We start from the raw sequence: 20,240 nt of genomic DNA, 5'->3' as shown, positions 1-20,240 counted from the left end.
AGGTCGAGGGTTAAAAATACGGTAGCACACCGCTGCCTTCTTGGGACAGTATTTGACAATCCCAGAATGATCACGTTTGTTTCATTTTTTTTTCTTTTTTTTAACACCTAGGCAGTGCTTAGATAAAAGCCTGAGCTCCTCCAAAACAAAGAAGGTAGCACAAATAACAACAAAAGTTAAAGTATAGTTCTATCGGCGAGTTGTTTTGTTTTAACCTTTATTTATACATTACTTTTTTATTTGAAAACGACACCGTCAAATCAACATTGACAAGACTCAAAGTTACACATCCCGTTACGCTTTTGTTTTAAAAGAGCAAATGGGAAGTGTTTGTGTTATTGCGACTAAATGACACGCGCAGTCGGAACAGCGCGAGTGGCTCACCTCTTTTGAACTGAAGAAAAACTAACGTTACAGTTTCTTCTGTTTCTAGCGTCTTGTATAGTTCGTTTTGTCTCTCGCGGATTTTTTTTTTGTACGGCATAGTTTGCGCAGCAGGACGGACATGTTTTTGCCAATGCTGATTTTGGCTCTGTTTCCGAACCCGCGTCCGTGCCTACCGCTTGACAACCAGCTGTCCGGTAACAACATAAGCGACAAGACGGCCCCTCCGGCGGGCTGCGGCCCGTGCCAAGCAGACTTGTGCCCTGCGACTCTCGGCTGCCGGGCCGGCGTGGTCACGGACCGCTGCGGCTGCTGCTTGGAATGCGCCAACCTGGAGGGGCAAGCATGCGACCCGGGACAGGTCAACGTCCGCTTTGGGCTCTGCGGCGCCGGGCTGCGGTGCCAGGCGGATCCGCGACCCGCTGGATGGGGACGGGACCACGAAGAGGAGGATGAGGAGGAAGAAGAGCAAGTGTGCGTTTGCGAGGAACGCGAGGCGGTGTGCGGAAGTGACGGAGTGACGTATGCAAACATGTGCCACTTCAAAGAGGCCGCATTCTCCGACCCCAAACTGCAAACCAGCGGGAGGGGTCCCTGCAAAACTGGTATGGCATGAGACTGTGTTGGTGCATGCACACATAGTAGACATGCACGCGCATAGCAGACATGCAGGCACCGTAATGCACATGTCTCTCACATACACACAGGGCTTTTACTATCATAGTGGGGATATCTCATTGACATAATGCATTTCCAAGACCCCAACCTTAACCATTACAACAGATTGCTTAACTGTAACCCCTATCCTCACCTCAACCAAAATCCAATTCAAACCTAAATAAGCAAATCTTGAGCCTCCCCCCAAACGACTGAACTTGTGGGGTCCCCAAAGACAATTAAACCCCACCATGTCGCAAAAACCAAGGGCGCTCAGTCACATACACATTCAATGCACACATTCACTCCTAACCCCTTTCCTCATCACAGTTCCGGTGATCAAAGTGGGCCCTAAAAGTCAAGTGAACGGGAGTGGCAGCCATCTTATTTTCCTGTGTGAGGTATTCGCCTTCCCGATGGCAGCAGTGGAGTGGCACAAAGACAAGAGAGGCGATGGCAACAAACCGGACGAGGATGGAGACGACCATAACGATGTCGTCCTGCCTGGAGACGACCCGCACATCTCTGTGCAGGTGACGCCTGTGTGACCCCGCAAAATGGACTAGTTGAAGATCTAAGATAAGATGATACCCAGCTTCGTGAGAACCATGGTCATTTCTCAATATGAAATACAAAAGAGTATGGTCTTCCTAAGAGCACACACGAGACACATTTCTATGACAGCAGCAAGACAGAGAGATATTTATTTAGCCATTTTCACAAGTATCCAACAGTTGCATCCTCGATTTAAGATGAAGAAGATCCGGGCACCACGGTGGAAGACTGCTTAGCGCATCTCCCCCACAGTTCCATGGTCCCGGGTTCAATTCCACACAGTACAGAGGTCCCATATTCAATTCCAGTTCCCCCCGGCCTTCCTGCGATGAATTTGCATGTTCTTCCCGTGCCCGCGACAGTTTCCTTCAGGCTCAGGTGGACATAAGAACGGACAGAAACACAGCATACAAAACAGCCGACCAAAATGAATAAAACGTTAGTCTAGCATAGCATACAGAGCAGAAAAATGATTAGAATGTTAGCTTGGTGTGGAAAAAATGTTCGCATTTGCATTTGCCATGAAAGTGATGAGCGAATGTGTACGTCTATAGAGTCGTGGCGGTCCTCTGCAGTTTGAGCTCTCCAGTTGGTTGCAGATTGAAGGGGCGGAGCCTCAGGACTCTGGAACCTATCACTGCGTCGCCCGCAACAGCCTAGGCTCGACCTCCGCCTCGGCTGCGCTCGGGGTCTTACCAGCGGGTGAGGCTTCTCCGACAATAGGTCACATCATTCCGTTCTGTCTTCTGAATGCTCCCTTGAATGCATCGCATGGGCCGTCGCTTCTGATTGGTCACGTGACCATAGCTGCCCTCTGAAAGCCTGATGCTCTCTTCTGATTATTTACCTAACGAAGTCCACAAGTCCGCACTTCCTATTGGTTGCACGATTTCGTGCTCACTTCTGATAGGATACCCATTGAAATGCTTTCTGATCGATCACTCAATTACATATTCTCTCCTGATTGGTCATGTGTTTGTCATTCAGAGGAGCTGTCATCCTACTTGGCCAATCACGTGTCGGTCATGAAACAGCTGAGCGATGCACTGGACTACGACCATGATCTCTATTGATGACGATGATGACGCTTCCTCCCCACTATTTACTTTTCTTTAAAGGTTGAATAGTTTATATAGAGAAAGCAATACCGTAGAAATATAAAAATAGATGAAGATAAAAACGTATACTTATTTGTACTGTAAACATTGACAACGCGTTTGGTCATCTGTAAGGAGCTGGAGCTTTTGCATCAAGTTCCAGTGACATAAATGCAATGTAACAAAGCAAAATCCAAATAAATCAATTTTTACTGAAGTCAAACAGAACAGTATCTTTTTGCTTTAAACACTTACGACAGGACGCGGTTCCACTTGTGTACAACGTATGTTTGTATGTGTGTGTGTGTGTGTGCATGGGTGTTCTTTAAAAAGCATACGACAGGAAGTTGCTGCAATGACGTCTGTGAAGCTGATAACGCAGATTGAGAAGAAGAAGTAACAGTGAGGACACAAGAACAGGAAGTTGAAGCCACAAACGTCAGCACCAAGACACAAAGAAGACGCACACGACAGAATTTCAGTGGATTCAGACGAGAACGAGGGCGACAACAAGTGCGTCGTGAAAGGATGGATGAGGATATAAAAAAAGAAGGCCATGTTTACCTTCAGCATCACAGGTTTGGAAAGGTAAAGAATGCTAACTCAAACCAAGAATATCTAATACAAAAAAATATGTTTTTAACATTTTGGTCTTCACTGACAATTATTTTTAACAAAATGTTAGTTAGCAGTATAGTAACTACCGTTATCACATGGCCGTCCCAAATTTGAGTTTCTAGGATCAAATCCCAACTGTGGCCTTTCTTTGTGGAATCTTAGCATGTTATATTCAATAAAGACCAGCAAGTTTGTCACTGAGTTGTTTGGTAATGGGAAGGCACTTGAATGTGATCTGATGTTGTCTGGTCACCAGTCGTTTGTTTGTCCAGTGCTAAGGCTAAGTGCCAAAGCTGCTCTTAATTGTGAATTTTGGTAGTTGATAGATTGTATATTATGTTACATGGGTTTGGTCAATTTCCCTCGACATACTTATCTGAAACTCGGTTTATATTTCTGCATTTTGAATCCCAAAAGGGTCTTCTTGTTGCTGGTGTTGTCCTTAAGGGCTCGGCCTTTGTGTCGTTGAGATTGCAGACACAACTATGTTTGTAACCCTTGCTGGTCCTTTACCCCATTCTATGAAGCAGTCATGGAATTCCACTGTGATACAGTCAATATCCCCGTCTCTTCTCTCCTGGTCCCATCTTGACAAAATGTAGGATTTCCAGTCTTTACAATGTTTTTTGCAGTCAGATTGAGGGGCCACTTAGAGGAAAGTTGCCTTCTTCTGACTACATTATGTTTGTTGTGAAAATGTGTTAAATGATGAAGCCAAGAAGATGAAGTACATTCAAGTTCTACTTATAGTATCTCACACAAGTGAGTACACTATTTGTACTATTTACATCTTTTCATGGGGTAATTGATGAAATTACTGTTTGACATGATGAATAGAAGTCAGCTCAGCACAGCACCTTTTAACACATTTTAACACAGTGTCATTTTCATGTTCCTTCAACATAACTCAAAATTCAATAACTAATGTCTAAACCACTTACTACAAAAGTTAGTGCAGTCGTAAGTGAAAATGCCCAAACTGAGCTCAGTCATCAGTATCGTGTGACTCATTAGTATAACAACATCTGAATAGCAGAATATTCAACAACAAGGTGTGAATAGGTAGCAGGTGTTTACACACTCATACTTGTCGCTGAAACTTAAACATGGCACCTCATTGTACACAACTCTCTGAAAACCTGAAAAACAGAATTGTTGCTCTACAAATACACGGCTGAGGCTTAACGAAGTTTGCCAACACCCTAAAATTGAGCTGCAGCACTGTGGCCATCCAGCGGTTTAACAGGACAGGTTCCTGCTCAGAACAGGGATTGCCATGATCGGCCAAAGATGCCGAATGCACATTGTCAGCGTCACATCCAACGGAACACAGACGTAGGAGTGCATCCAGAATTGCTGAAGAGATTGAAGGTAGGGGCTTAGACCATACGCCGAACAGTGCATCAATTTGGTCAGCTTGGCCGTAGACCCGGAAAGAAGCCTCTTCTAAAGATGATGCACAAGAGAGCTCGCATTTGCTGAAGACAAGCAGACTAATGACCTCGATTTCTGAACATCGGGGAGCTGCACTTCAATAAGGGAAATATGAATTCCAACTTTTACTGTCACATACTGAAGCAGAGCATGATCCCCTCCCTCCGGAAACCAGGCCACTGCAATGTGGTAATGATCCCAAGCACACCTCCAAGATGACCCCTGCCTTGGTAAAGAGGCTGAATTCAAAAGTAATGGACCCTCTGAGCATGTCCCCAGACCTAAATCCTAATAAAAATCTTTGGGGTATCCTGAAAACGACAGAAAGCACAAGATCTTGAATATTAGCCGGCTCCGTGACGTTGCAATTGAGGGACCGAAGAGGATTCCAATGCCAACCTGTATATGTGGTACCATAAAGGTGGAACACATTTGTTTTTTCGATTCTGGAGGAAGATTTCAAATTTTTGCATCATTATAGCCTCTTGGAAGGCAGAAAAGGCACTTCCAATAGATAGGGTGTGTCAAACTCCTTTTGATCACGGGCCACATTGTAGTTATAGGTTCCGTCGGAGGGCCGTTGCAACTGTGAAGTCAAATAAATTTGAAGTTTGATCGTCACACGTTTCATAAGAAAAAAGATTTGAAAAGTTGAAGACAACTTGAAAATTTGGTATTTTAGCCAGAAACTTTAAATCACAGTGAGCATTTTGCGGGCCACGTCAAATTATGCTGCGTGCCAGATCTGATCCCCGGGCCTTGATTTTGTTACCTGTCCAATAGACTATTTTGGCATTTTTACCTGCATGTGTCCTTGTGTAAGTGAGCTCTAAATCACATTAGGGATATTGTGGGAACATTTTCGCAAAAGGGTTGTTTTCCAAAAAAATCTGTTCTATTTTCCAGCATGAATAGCTTTTAATTGGATACCTATCTTTTTTTAAACTGTGCTGCTGCCAGTCTTATTGGGTACAAGTTAAAAAAAGAGACTTTTCATAGAGTTTTATTTTCACTGAATAAAATCAAATATGTGCCATGACATTGACTGGCAAAAATTCCATCAGTTGTTGCCCAGCTATAGTCATTACTTTATTTTCAAGACATCAAGTTAAACTTTTGTACTTTTTAACAACAAAAGCAAACAAATGTAAGAGAGCCAGTTAATATCATGAAAAAACGTTTCAGCTTGTGCATGTACATGTGGGTATGCAGAAGTGGAAGAGCATGTGGTGCGTGCTGTTCCGGGAAAGTTCTTCTTCCATCTCCCGTCTGGAATTGTGGGAGATCAAAGACAGTGCCAGCGGTGAGAAGAAGCAAAGGAGCGGACGCAAACACACCAAGGTCAGTCAATGGGTCTCGCTGTTCATCATTAATCTCTGAGGGTCCGAGGATTTTTAATTGACCTGGCTTTATTATCACCCATCTTGGGCTGACTTTCAAAGGGTCATAACTGTCATGGGGGTGCGCGGCGGGTGTGAGGGCCGGCGTGGTTGCGGAGGAGGAGGACCCAAAAGCAGGAGAGCGTCGAGATACGGGCTTGATGTAATTCATATTTATTAACTAAACGTACGGGAACAAAAGCGGGAAAAACAGGGCGGCAAAAAACTCGAACTAAGGGCGCAGGCAGGCTGGCAAAGCAGAAAGCAAACACTACGGGCAGGCTGGCAGGTAAACACAGAGCTGAGGGACGAAGGGCGAGACGGGACTACGAAAACGCGACAGACGATATGACATGACATGACAAGACAATGATCCGACCAGGGCTGTAACAGAAACTAGCTTTAAATACATTCACAAACTAATCAGAAACGCACGGCAGCTGGGCAGGAACAATAGGCAAGGGGAGCGGATTGGAGGACACGAGGGGCTGGTAATGCGGACAGGTGGACTAAATCAGAACTAACGCAGGGAGACATGAGAGGAGCAGAAACAGAAACATATATATATATATACTGTATATATATATATATATATATATATATATATATATATATATATATATATATATATATATATATATATATATATATATATATATATATAATCCAAGGCTTTTCATTTTGAGAAAATAAAACAGTAACAGCTATTCAATGCTGTATTGACATTTCACAACGGTGATATGCAGACAGGACGGCAGGACAGCATAGTGACATTTGAAATGTTTTGACAATCTATGCAAAATGTTTGCCTTTTTGTGTTTTTTTTGTATGCTTTTCCTTTGATATCACACATCAAAAACAACTAAGTCCGGGTTGGGTCAAAATTTCGCCCAAGTGTTGCCCATGACTTCATCATAGCGTTCATCGTCTGCCCCTCAGGTGATCCGTCTGTCCGATCTGGTCCGTGTGAGCACCGACTTCCACGTGGAGGCGTGTCCCGCTGACTTTGCCCCCTTCCTGCTGGAGACTGTCGACAAGGTTGTGGTGCTGGCGGCCCGTGTCGACCACGTCAGCGAATGGGCCACAACGCTGTGCCAGCTCGCCTTTCCTGTACGAACACAACTGCAGTTTCCACATCGGCTTGGATAAACATCCCATTGATACGAGGGCTACCATGGTAGCCCTGTATCAAAGATGACTCAAACAGTTCATTTGGATTTCAACCCTTTAGGTGCTAGAGTTTTTCTCCATACAATTTCAGTTTTTCTATCACTATTTTAAAAGGTTGTAGCTTGAAAATGGTTAGGGACAAAAGCATACTCTTAATGTTACTAAGTGCACTTTTTGTATTTTGGTGCTTATGGGATTAAACTTTCCTAAATTGGCTAAAAACTCCAATATAAAACTATAGCCCTTGGAGGATTGTAACCAAATGGCTATAATATGATATGAAAAGAACAGAATATGGAAAATTATTTTATATATAAACAATATAAAAAAAATCATAAAAATCAATTTAAAATGAAATGGACTTTTATTGCAGTTATTATAATTATTATAATGTGTTATAGTTATGATAATATCAGGTTATATTAGGCCAGCAGAGAAGGCCTTGCTGGCCTTGATGGCCCAATACTGAAAAAATACATGTACCATATTTTCTGCACACCTAAAAGCCTTATTTTTTTTAAAAGCTGATGGTGCGCCTTAAACTCAGGTGCGCCTTATATATATGGGTCAATATTAAGCTTGGGATGCGTAGATAGGGAATTAACTGATAAAGTAAGCTTTACCTGTTTCTTTTGTGTGTTTACAGTTGAACAAGGTTGGTCATATTGACATTGAGTTATTATGCTATTGAGAGTTTAAAGTTATTATTTGAGTTATTATTGTTATTACTTTGAGTATTACTATATTGTGATTGAAAAAGTTTTAAAACATGTCATTGATTGAGGGTGTGCCTTATAATCCAGTGCGCCTTATAATCCAGTGCGTAGTTGTAGTCTTGTCACTGGCACACAAACTAAGTATTTTACAGACAAAATTTCTCGTTCATGGCACAAAGTTAAGAAAATAACTATTCAAAGCTACCAGCCATTGTGTAAGAAATTTGTGCCCCTTTAAATTTAATAAATGGTTGGCAAGGGCGTGCTGACGGGGGGGAGGTCACAAGAAAATAAAATTTAAAGGGGCATCTGCTTGGAACTAATGCTTCTAAAGTTTGACATTCATGTATTTGCGTTTACCACAACCACCTTGTTAAAAATCAGAGATGAATGGTTATCCGCCTGGTACTGATAAGCATAAAGTTGGGTGAAAAAAAAAGTTGGAATGAGAGAATTCTTCAGAAACTCATTCCGGACTTCCTTGTCACCGCAAAGCGAAAACTAGGGTTATCCACCTGCTTGATAGTGTTGTTATGTTGTTTAATGGTTGTGATTGTAATTGTCTGTGTGCAGGTGAGCTGGGAGGAGCCTAGCAAAAGCAGGGAACAACAACAACTAACAAGACAATCACAAGAACGAGTAAAAGACCAAGAAGGGATGGAGGATAATGCTTTGTACAGCGCTACCACCATCACTGGTACAAAGGGTGCGTTTTGTTTCGGTTTTGCAACATGTTTGGGCTCATATTACAAGTTTTTACTGTCCTTGCCACATCCTCGTGGGGCCAATGTGGTGGGCATCACTAGTGTGCACCAAGACTTGGTTTTAGAGTTTAGGGCTGAATTGTATTTCGTTTGAGGTTCGGGTTATACAGTCACTTGTGATGGTTAGAGTTAGGGGCTAGGAAATGCATTTTGTCAATGGGATGGCCCCACTATGATTTGAATACAAACCTGCACGTGTGTGCATGCTTGCCCTTGGTTTTTGCTGCATGGTGGGGATCAAATTCTGAGTTTATAGTTTTTCTGGGGACCCCTTGTACTTGTGGTTGACCCCAAGACCTCTTTTTGAGGGACAAGACTTGCATTTAGTGTATTTTGGTTGAGGGCAGGGTAAAGGTATGGTAAAAGCAATCTGATGTGATGGTCTAGGGGCTAGAAAATGCGTTATGTCAGTGGGATGTCCCCACTACAATAGAAGAAAAACTGTGTGTGTTTTAGGGAGGAAGAGAAGGGGAGAGAGAGAGAGAGAGAGAGAGAGAGAGAGAGAGAGAGAATTTAGCCTCAAAGCATGCAACAGGAAATGAGTTTTCCAGACAGTGAACACTACTTTTGTTTTTGTTGAAAGCAAATGTGGACTCTATTAAATTAACTATTGAAGCAGGCATAACTTCGATTAAACTACATAAGTGAAGATAGCCACCACAAATGAAAGTAATGTAAACGTGAGAACTGTAACATACTTAAAAAAACAAAAATCCAAAACATGCATCAAAAGCACATCATACATTGAATATCACAAAGCAAGTATGTATTCTCAAATGAACAGACTTAGCGCATACATGCATACGTGCATATGTTTTTTGTGAATGGGGTTGGAAAGTGAAGTACACAGGTTGCAAACACCTGTTTGAAATATTCTTAGCCAGAAAAATGCGGTTGTGAGGCATACATGCTAAGTCGGACCACATGGTCCACTGTGTTGCTTGCACAGATGTAAAAAAAAAGTTACAGTAACAGTGGCTTTTTGCAGCTAAAGTTAGAAGGCAACCTTCTTGCAATGTCACTGCTATTGAAAAGTCTTGCTTGTCTTTTTGTTGTTGTTGTTGTTTTTCCCGAAAATATGGTTATTGGAGCATTTTATGCCAGGATCCCAACTTCACTGTTTGCACTTGTCATTCAGAGTAAATTATCTCTGTCTTGTGACCCATGCTTTAGCGTTACTCTCCAAATGGTATGTTCATGGAGACCGAGCCCCTTTTGTTAGTTTCTGCTTGATTTGAGTTCCAAATCTGAGTGCCAAATTACGGTGACCCTGATTTGCAACTCACAAAAAGAATAAACCAATGAAACAAAAAAAGGGAATTGCAAACAAAAAAAAACACATTACCAAAGATGAAATACAAACAAAAAAGCCTAATTACAAAAAGAAAGAAAAAAAGACCACACAAGAAAAATGAGCAAAAAAGAAAAAGGAGCACACAAGAATGAACAAGCACTTAAGAAAAAAGCCCACAAGAAAAAAGGAGCACCATACACAACGTTTGTCTCAGAGCCGTTATTTCCGTGACAAGCTATTTTTCTCTTTAAAAAAAAAAAAGTGTTGCCAAAAATTCGAACGCTGTTGACGCTATCAAAGAATTGCGGCTATGTCAAATTGCTTCCCACAAACCAGTCAAAATGGGTGAATACAAATAATCATCGGGCAACACACTTGGGTGTATGCACCGGCACTCAGTTTTTAGTGCACATTGAAATTCTAAATGACACAGTTGAGAAATGCGCTCAGTGTCTGAACAGTCTGCGTGAACCAGTGTACAATTACACAAATAGGAGTGTACCGTGTTTCTGAACGTGCCCCACTATGAGAAAAAAAGGAAAAGGACAGCTGAAAATTCAATCTCAAGGTAAATTAGGCTTGCTTAGTGAGTGGCAATGCAAGATGGCCACCATTGACTTAATTTCTCACTCTGACGATTAGGTGGCATTGTGAGCTCATGATATATTTGGATGTCTTTTTGGATCTTATTAAAAATAGAACACTTTAAAAATCACATTGACAGAAGTGTTTACAACATTTGACTTGAAGCTCAGAATTGAGCTTGGGTACATTCCTTTTTTTCACCAATCATCCTTGAAGTGTTTCCATTGCTCATTTGGAGGCTACCTGTGGTAAATTCAGTTGATTGGACATGATTTGGAAAGGCACACACCTGTCTATATAAAGTTCCACAGTTAACCATGCATGTAAGAGCACAAACAAAAAGCTTGAAGTTAAATGAATTGTCTATAGACCTGAGAGATAGGATTGTCTTGAGGCACATAAACATACAGAAAAACGCCTGCTGGTGTGAAGGTCCCAATTAACACGGTGGCCTCCATTATTCATTAAAGAAGATGTTTGGAACCACCATGACTCTGCCTAGTGCTGGCCGTCCATCTAAACTGAGCGATCGGGAGAGAAAGGCCTCAGTCAGGGAAGTGACCAGGAACCTGATGGTCAATCTGTCAAAGCTGTGATGATAGGAGCCCCCTGTAGAAAGACTCCCATCCCTGCAGCAGTCCAGCAATCAGGCCTTTATAAGTAGAGTGGCCAGAAAAAAAAACACGCCCTAGTAGGAGGAACATGCCAAGCCATCTTGAAATTCACCACAAGGCACCTGAAAGACTCTCAGACCAGGGAAACAGAATTCTCTCGTCTGATGAGACAATGATTAAACTCTTTGGTGTGAATGCCCTGCCTGCATCATGTTTGGAGGAAACCAGGCCCCATTCATCACCAGGCCACTACTATACCTACAGAGAAGCATGATGGTGCCAGTATTATGCTTAAGATGGAAGGAAAAATGCAGTAATATACAGAGATGTTCTGGATAAAGAACTGCTCCAGAGCGCACTTAATCTCAGACTCTGGTGAAGGTTCATTTATCAGTAGGACTATCACCTGAAGCACAAAATCTCAAAGGATTGGCTTCAGAACCACTCTGAATCCAAATGAACATCTCTGGAGAGACCCTAAAACGGCTGTGCAAGAGCGTCTCCCATCCAAACTGATGAAGTTTGAGAATTATTGCAATCAAGAATAGGCAGAACTGCCTAAAGATACGTATGCAAAGCTTGTGGCATCATGTTATGTTGAAGACTTGATGCTGTAAGTGCTGCCACAGGTGGGTCAACAAATTATGACGCAAAGGCTGTGAATACTTATATAAATAGGATTTCTCGGTTTTCTATGTTTAAGCTATTCATAAGATGTCAAAAAATACCCAAAGCAATAAGCCATTATGACAATGTGAAAACTGTTTTCACATTGTCATAATGGGATATTGGGGTACAATATAAGGATACAATACCCCATTATAACAATGTGAAGTGATTTTTTTTCACATTGTCATAATGGGGCATTATTTATGGATTTTTCATGTAAAGAGATTAATTTAATACAATTTAAAATGAAGCTGGGCGGCTCGGTGGGAGAGAGATTTGCATGTCCGCCTCACAGTTCAGGGTCCCGAGTTCCAACTGGTTTCGGCCTTCTTATTGGGAGTTTGCATGTTCTCCCCCGAACCCACTTCCTCCCACACTCCAAAAATATGCATGGCAGGTGTATTGGACTCTCTAAATTGTCCTCAGGTGTGACTGGGTGCAGGAATGGTTGTTCATCTCTGTGCCCTGTGATTGGCTGGCAACCATTTGAGGATATCCCCTGCCTACTACCCATAGACAGCTGGGATAGGCACCCGCAAGCCTGCGACCCTTAGGGCTGTAGAAAATGGATGGATGAATGGAAATGGGGCTGTAGGAAGACAAAATGTGGACAAATTTAGCGCTGTGAATACTATCCGGATGCATTGTACACTTATACGGTATGTGTGTGCTTGTTTTTGTGTATCTGCATGTGCGTATTTATATGTGTGTGTGTGTCTAGGGCGTGATTTCCAGGTGCATGTGCGTAGTACGGCATCATCTGACCGTTGCAATTTAAAGGGTGACGGCATCCTAAGAGCGAGTATAGATGGACTCTACCTGCTGGACACTCAGGGCGTTACGCTAATGTCCTGGCCATACAAATTCCTTCGCCGCTTTGGGCGGGACAAGGTTACCCATACACACACACACACTCACACAAATACACTCACACATAATAGTAAGGCGCTTTATGTGTGTGCGTTTCAGAGCTCTTTCTCAGTGGAGGCAGGTCGTCGTTGTGCATCCGGCGAAGGTAGTTTTGAGTTTGACACCAAAGAGGGACACTCCCTGTTCCAGGCGGTGGAGACGGCCATTAGCATTCAGCGAGCGCTTCAAACATCAGGGAGCATGCCCATGAGGCGAGATCCCTCCCGGAAGGTCAACCTGCCGCCCTTACCTCCCACGCCGCATACCCATGACTGGCTATCCTCTGTCCCTCAGGTAAGTACTCATCGTAATGTGATGCCACAATATGTTGACATCATTACATGACATGATGATGAGATTTGCCACTGATCGATGTGTCAGGTGGGCATGACACAGATGGTGGCAGGCCTCGGTGGGTTGGAGCTAGATGACGCCGGAGGTACAGTCTCTGGAAAAAGCTGCCCCCGCACCTCGGAGCTGCCATCGATGGACGGCACGTATTCACAGGTGACCTTTCCTGCGTCGTGCACGTCACCCGTCACACCAGGGTCGTGCACGGCGCCCCCCCAACAGCAAGACGGCGAATACTCTGAGGTGACGTTGAACCCGAACCGACTCTGCAAAGAGGCCCCGGAGGGCCGCAACCCTGCGCAGCTCTATGGGAAAGCGGATCACATTTACGACGAGCCCCAAGTTGAAGAACGGCGTCCTCTGCGAGCGATGCCCTCCGAATATGACTACCCTGAGGAGCTGAAAGGAGATGCGTGGCGGGTCATGGCTAGCCCGGCCGACCCTCGACAACAACTCTACGCCTCCCCCAAAAGGGGGCATGGGGCACTTCCTGTTGCAGAGCAGAAATTGCTGGAAGAAGACCTTAAGTTGTACAACAATGTGACAGCAACATGTCTCCGTGATGAAAGTAATGACATCTTCTGACCACACCTTGAGGGGCTGTGTATTATACTTACGTACAAGTTGGATTGCTAAAATGGAATTCACCCCCTGTCAAAATGAAGGCAATCTTTTCATACCCCCCCCCCCCCCCCCCCCCCCCCCACACACACACACACACACACACACACACAAAAAACAAAAAAAAAGCAACATGTTTGGACTTTGGACATGTCTGCTCTATGCTGTCTTTCTGTTTAGCCTTTTCCGATGACGAGTGTTATTACTGATACCCTAGATGCCCCCCACACACCCCTTTGTGCATTAACGTTTGCTTCATTCATCATTTGCAAACATTCATCACCCGTCATTTTAAACACTTTAAATTCATTTATCCACACATAATCTCAAAAACAGTATTTTCATGTTTTGTTCCAAACGTTTTAAGAACATCAATCCATAAATAGGAAAACAACGACATCTATTGGCTAAAATATGACATGCACTGGCTGGAGTATGCAAAAATAAAGAAGCGAGTGCAAAAATAATACGGTGACTGAAATCGGCATGAAAATACCTTGACATCGGTTACAGTATTTGAAAAAGACTGAAGTAACCAATGGGTACATAGCAAAGTGACAAGCTCACTCTGATAGGGTTTTAACCAGTAAATGCAAGATAGGAGTTTTGAATTCCCTAAAAAAAAGGGACATTTTTTACGTATTTTACGCAAGAGACGTATTTAATAAATTAAAGCGTAGCAAAACTATAAGTTTTTACTTATAGTGCATGTGACAGATGACATTTAGTCAAATGCAACCTAATACAATGTAATCATCACCTATATTAATTGTTGGTATTTCTCCAGCTTTTTGTGTCCTCTTCTGTTTGTTATCACTCGGGTTTGCCACATGTATCACAATTGCCGTCTTTTGGTGTTTATCTATCATTACCCAGATAGCAATGACTTCTGGGCCGATTCCGGCTGTCTTCCGCGAGTGTCGGCTGACCTCCGGACAGATTAACAGTGTACGGTACAGACTCGTTCCGGATGAGGATCCCTAATGTTATTCTTGTTTCAGTTAAACTTCTACTGGGCCATGGATCTTTATACAGTTGATGGCCCGCAACCGCAATGTTACTTTTGGACCACAGGATATTTTCAATGAGACAATGCACAAGCACAATATTATCAGGCTGATTGGCTACCACCAATTTGTCTGCTTAGATCTAGAGGTCCCACAGGATCTTGGCCTGGTTGTTTTCCGTCGTCTTTACTGGTGCCTGACATCATTTTTTAAATTTTAAACATTTAAGGCAACCTACTAATAATTTGTTTAGTTTTCAACATGTGGTGTGATAGTAAACGAATAAAATAATGGCTAAAATCCTCTAAAGATAAAACTGAAGTGTGGATTTCAAGCTGACGTTTATTGAAATGTGTTTATTCAAATACAGTATTTGTGCAATGTTACCACTCTTAGGTCACATGTGTGAGTGTGATAACAGTTAAATGACCAAAAAGAACAATAAAGCAGTGAAAATAAAATTTGAGGTTGACACTGCTCTCCAGTTTGCTTGAAATTCTATGTCCTTGATTCATTAGTTTTATGAGAGGAAATGTAGCTTGGCCTTCCTTATTTTAAAGTATTGCAAGCCTCGTGACACTGAATGCAGTAGTATGTCCGCTGCCCAACTTTTAAATCGGACTTTTTATGTATGCCAAACATGTTTTCAGTTAGTATTTACTGTACTTGCTTAAATAGCATGGACACAAGCATGAAACCAATTGTGGGAGATTCGTGATGAACCCAACAAATGCACCGGCTGCTTCATTAGGACGATGAGCACATTCTAGTCAGCATTCTCTGTAAAAAAAAGTAAATTATAGAACTTGGAACCAATAGTAACAATACAAATGTTCAAAGTTGAACATCAACACGCAACAGAAAAACGAGAAAAAAAATGGCATTGTGTACTGATTGAAATTTGTCATCATCAAATTCAGACATTTCTACCACAAAATCAATGATAAACATGCCAAAGCACATGTGGACTAAATACAAAGCAGTGAAGCTTCCTTTAAAATGAAACCCAATGGAACTCTAAAAGAAATAAATGGGATACTGTTTATTCGTAACAATAGTCAACATTAAAAATATATTTTAATGCCAATTCACAATAGATGCTATTTCAAAAGCTCAACACATTCATTCAGATGAATGCTGAGTTTAGACAGCAAATAGTTGCTGAGCAACACATACTGTATGTACATATGTAGAAACTATTGGAAACAAAAACAATAACTTTTTAATGCTAAAATGTGGAAAAAGAGCTCCGGTTAAAGCACACTAGATTATTTTGGCATCCCTGGATCCAGGCTTGAGGATCTGAAGCGTGAAGATGAGCTTGATGCATTTACGGAACCACGGGTAGAAAAGTGCATAAACCATGGGATTTAAGCAAGAGTTAATGTGAGTCAGCCAGATTTCAAAGTCGGCCGAGGTGGCGTCCACGGGGGTGTCCTCGCCCACTATGGTGGGCAAATAATAGGGAATAAAACAAATCAGGAAGAAGACCACTACAATACCCAGAGTCCTGGCAGCCTTCAACTCGCTCTTCTTCACCAAGCGCTGGCCCTGGACGACACCGACTCGCGTGCGTATTTTGCGAGCCTGGCTGACAGCGATTGCAAACACCCTCAGGTACAGCATGAGGATGACAACGACGGGCAAAATAAAGGTAAACACCAGGTCCACCGTGCCCGCCACATTACCGATTACGACCACGCATTCCCCCAGACAGGAGATGGACTTGCCCGGCTCTTCCAGGTGATCGTGGAGCTGCACCAGTCGGTAGATGAAAGAGCAGAGCCAGCACAGCCCCACGCCGACACGTGCCCTTTTCTGGCTGACCTGCCTCAGGTAGGAGAGCGGCTGGCTGACGGCCACATAGCGGTCCGCCGAGATGAGCACCATGTTGGCCACCGACGCCGACGTGATGACGTAGTCGGCCACGTAGTACAGCGTGCACGCCATGTCGCCCAGGAGCCAGCAGGCCTCGATGTAGAGGATCTCCACGGGCATGAGCAAGAGGCCCACCAGGAGGTCGGACACAGACAAAGACAGTAAGAGGAGGTTTGTGGGGGTGTGCAGCTGTCTGGAGAGAACATAGCAATATCATGAGATCGGCATCCGGTGTGAACAAACGACAAAAGAAGCGTGCCTGAAGTAGGAGATGGCAAAGATGACGAGCAGGTTCAGAGCCACGGTGAGAAGAGAGATAGAGGACAGCAGCACATAGATCAGCATGGCTTGCCCGGGCGGCTGCTTGGGGGTCCTGCATGAGGTGTTCGCTTGCGGGTAGCAGAGTTTGGACAACTCGCCGCTCTCCATCGCCAGCCGAAAGAAGCAGGAGGAACGAGGAGGAGCCACTCACCCGGAGACTGGACGAGTCTCTTGTGGTGTGTTCGTTTTATAATCATTACGGGAATATCACGTGGTGGCATTTCATCCACTGATTGATGGATGAACACCCGCCCTCTTCACCTCAACTAACTTTCATTTCTTCTTTATTTTACACTGTAATATTCAATCATTTTATTCAAGTCTTCAAACATAAAAGTGTATAAACCTGTTGTCCCATCGTGTAATGGTTCACTTGGCTGACTTTTAGGTAGTTAGCATGGGCTCAGTTTCCTTGTATTCAGGCCTTACACAAACTTTTCACACTCTTTCACTTCCGTTTTCTTTTCCGGGACTTCTGTCATCGCCAAAGTCCCCAGGAAAAAAAAAAAGAAGAAGAAGGAATGTCAATCAAACTTCCAGTCATGTTGTATTTTAGGATGTGTGTTTATGTGTATACGTGGGTGTGTATACAAGTTTTATATATAATCTTATTTATGGTCAGCGCGTCGAGTATGGCGGGGGTATTCTAACAATAATTACAATAATTATTGAAAACATGACCCTCTTTTGTGATATCTGTATGTAAACCACAGTAGATCGTCACTTGTTGTGGTATGGTACATTTAAATGAGATGTGCTCCACAAATAGAGACAAGTGTAAACAGGTGAAAACCTGTGATTGAACTTGACAGGAAAAAAATAGTTATCGTTGGGAAAAAAATGCCCAAAGAATCTTGTTGCAGTCTTGTAAGAAGTAGCGCTGCAATAGTCACAGTCGATGTAAAACCATAGTCTGAGACTTAGCTGTGGCCAAAAATTGAACTCTACTCACATCTAAGACAACATGCCTTACATGTGAATGAGATGTGTATAAGATTGACCACATCAATGGACATTTATTTTACATGATTGTAGGTCGAGTAGTTGGTAATCATCAGATGCTGAGTAACTTACATTATTTTGCTGGTCCGACATTCATCATTCGTCAGAGCCCCGCCCCTTTTCATCATTGTCGGTCTGTCATTTTTTCAAGCCAGACAAAATTGTAATCTCCGGTTTATCTGGCTGTCCGCTACCACTAGAGGCTGACATTTGGCAAGTTATTTTACATTTTTCTGTCATTCATCAGGCACTGGTCTACATTTGTCTGCACTCATGCTAATTCTTTTTTCTGTTTTTGTACTACACTTAAAGTTAACACCCTGTATGTGGTTTTACAGTTAAACTGCAAAACATTAAAACATTAAATCATAACACAGTAATATAAGTGTAACATGAAAACAAAGCCAGTTATGGTGTTTAACCTTAGGCTTTAATGCACCATAATGTTCATTAACCTGCATCCTTCAGGGAATGCAGGGGGGATGACAGTGGAGTAAGCTATTATTTCCCGAGGATGGCAATATCATGATATGACACTTAAATAGTGGGTGTCGGTTCTCATTTATAACAGCCTGCCCTACAACTATAGAAGATGTTTTTTTTTTTTTTATATTTGTCTGAATTTGTCTAGATTTCATTTGTCACGTACACTACAAGTAAAACAAAGTATTGCTTACGTTGACCTCCCTAAAAATTGTCTCTTTTCAGGAATTAAAAAAAATCTATCTTGTATTGTATGAGAGTAAAGAGAAATAGCAAGCTAAACGTTCAAAAGATAGTTATGGTTATTTTTTTCATTTCCCAACCTTCTTAATGTACCTACTACTTACAATATTTTTGAAGACAATATAGAAGACAAAAACCATTCGAACAGACTTGTAATCATGCTTGACTCTATTTTAATGCATTTGAATGCACTGTACTTGCAAATATGTTGAAAAAAGTTTCCCAATCAACAATGTTCACTCCACATGGACAGCTCCACCATTCCATAATGCTGCAACGATGTATAGTGTATTTTTTTTGGGTAAAGGTTAGGTAAAATGTACTGAGCATTTATAGCCACAGTATCCATCCATCCATTCATTTACTATAGCCCCTTATCCTCACAAGGGTCGCAGAATTGCTGGTGCCTATCCCAGCTGGCTTTGGGCAGTCGGCGGGGAACACCGGAACACCAAAGCCGGAGTACCCGGAGAGAACCCACGCGAGCTCGGGGAGAATATGCAAACTTCACACAGGAAGGCCTGTTGGATTTGAACTCGGGTCCCTTTAACGCTATTCACTGCACCACCGAGCCGCCAAAACCACAGAATTACCTTCAAAATAAGTTACACCATCAATAACAAACATGTCAGCAATGACGTGCCAACACGTCATTAATTTGGACGAGTCCGACTCCGACACCAGCTCTTCAATTTCCGATCCCAGTTCTTCATTTTGATTTTGGTTCTTAGCTATTCTTGAGTTTGATTCTTAAAAAAAATGTCAATCAAGAGACCTAACCAGATACAAGAAAACTGTAAGAGTTTATAAAAGATGAGATTTATTCTATTTTGCAATAGTTTTTCAATTGTTTCCAGTGTTGGTGCGTCTTATACACAGTAACATGGAAAATACCAGAAATTGACCCCAAAATTAAGGGAAAGTCTTATCAGGGAAAGTGCCATATAATTGGGGGGTTACGGTATATACGTTTATCAAAGCAGCTCTATTTCTTAGAACCACAAGATAACGTCGCAATGCGGCCTTCAGGTTAAATATTGTACAAGTTGGGCATTTATGATTGTTGTTCCTTAACCGCTTCTAAGCAAATAAACACACATCACAGAATGCACGGCCAGGATAATCATTTGAAACATCTGATGAGCAGACGTTTTGTCATTTTGATGGGAAGGATGACATCATCAATATGTGTCTAATGCCATCTCAGTTTCATTTGGACTGTAGCGTCTGAGGATAAATGGTTGGGGTTGGGTTTGGTAGATAGGTAGCCTAGCCCCCATCTCACTGAGGGCAAAAATACTTGACTGTTGGCAAAGGTACCAAAATGCGCATTCATGTGGAGGTTCGTTCAAGGTTTCAATTCTTTGCAAAACGTCTGCCAGGCACTTGGTAACAGTTGAACTGTGATTGGTCATGTTTGTCATTTTAAAAGTCCGTTGTGACAAGTACAAACAAATATCTGCCAATTGATGAGAATGCAACATTCACT

General features: G+C 42.5%; 3 protein-coding genes across 4 annotated transcripts; 2 read left to right on the top strand and 1 right to left on the bottom strand.

Annotated features, from left to right (window-relative positions):
* Nucleotides 1-360: 360 nt before the first annotated feature.
* Nucleotides 361-2,910, top strand: LOC148424118 (kazal-type serine protease inhibitor domain-containing protein 1-like). The gene is made up of 4 exons (XM_088415516.1): nt 361-989; nt 1,372-1,574; nt 2,151-2,298; nt 2,584-2,910. Exons 1-4 carry the CDS (start codon nt 506-508, stop codon nt 2,667-2,669), a joined length of 921 nt encoding a protein of 306 aa, XP_088271642.1. The 5' UTR covers nt 361-505; the 3' UTR covers nt 2,670-2,910.
* A 211-nt stretch (nt 2,911-3,121) lies between these two features.
* Nucleotides 3,122-13,866, top strand: LOC148424117 (docking protein 2-like). Of its 2 annotated transcripts, none has more exons than XM_088415678.1 (7): nt 3,122-3,281; nt 5,958-6,086; nt 7,064-7,234; nt 8,584-8,716; nt 12,658-12,827; nt 12,906-13,139; nt 13,227-13,866. In XM_088415678.1, the coding sequence occupies exons 1-7, from the start codon at nt 3,222-3,224 to the stop codon at nt 13,779-13,781; spliced, it is 1,452 nt and encodes a 483-aa protein (XP_088271804.1). In that variant the 5' UTR covers nt 3,122-3,221; the 3' UTR covers nt 13,782-13,866. The 2 variants fall into 2 exon arrangements, with proteins under 2 accessions (XP_088271804.1, XP_088271802.1); XM_088415676.1 differs by having other exon boundaries at nt 5,931-6,086.
* Nucleotides 13,867-16,087: 2,221 nt separating this feature from the next.
* Nucleotides 16,088-17,131, bottom strand: LOC148424116 (trace amine-associated receptor 13c-like). The gene is made up of 2 exons (XM_088415260.1): nt 16,962-17,131; nt 16,088-16,895 (listed from the first exon to the last, which is right to left on the bottom strand). Exons 1-2 carry the CDS (start codon nt 17,129-17,131, stop codon nt 16,088-16,090), a joined length of 978 nt encoding a protein of 325 aa, XP_088271386.1.
* Between the last annotated feature and the right edge of the window lie 3,109 nt (nt 17,132-20,240).

Source organism: Hippichthys cyanospilos, chromosome 5 (assembly GCF_059441005.1).
Source record: "Hippichthys cyanospilos isolate Australia breed blue-spotted pipefish chromosome 5, RoL_Hcya_1.0, whole genome shotgun sequence".
In the NCBI taxonomy this organism is placed as follows: domain Eukaryota; kingdom Metazoa; phylum Chordata; class Actinopteri; order Syngnathiformes; family Syngnathidae; genus Hippichthys; species Hippichthys cyanospilos.
Note: the sequence above shows the minus strand (reverse complement) of the source record. Positions and strands in the feature narration are given on the sequence as shown.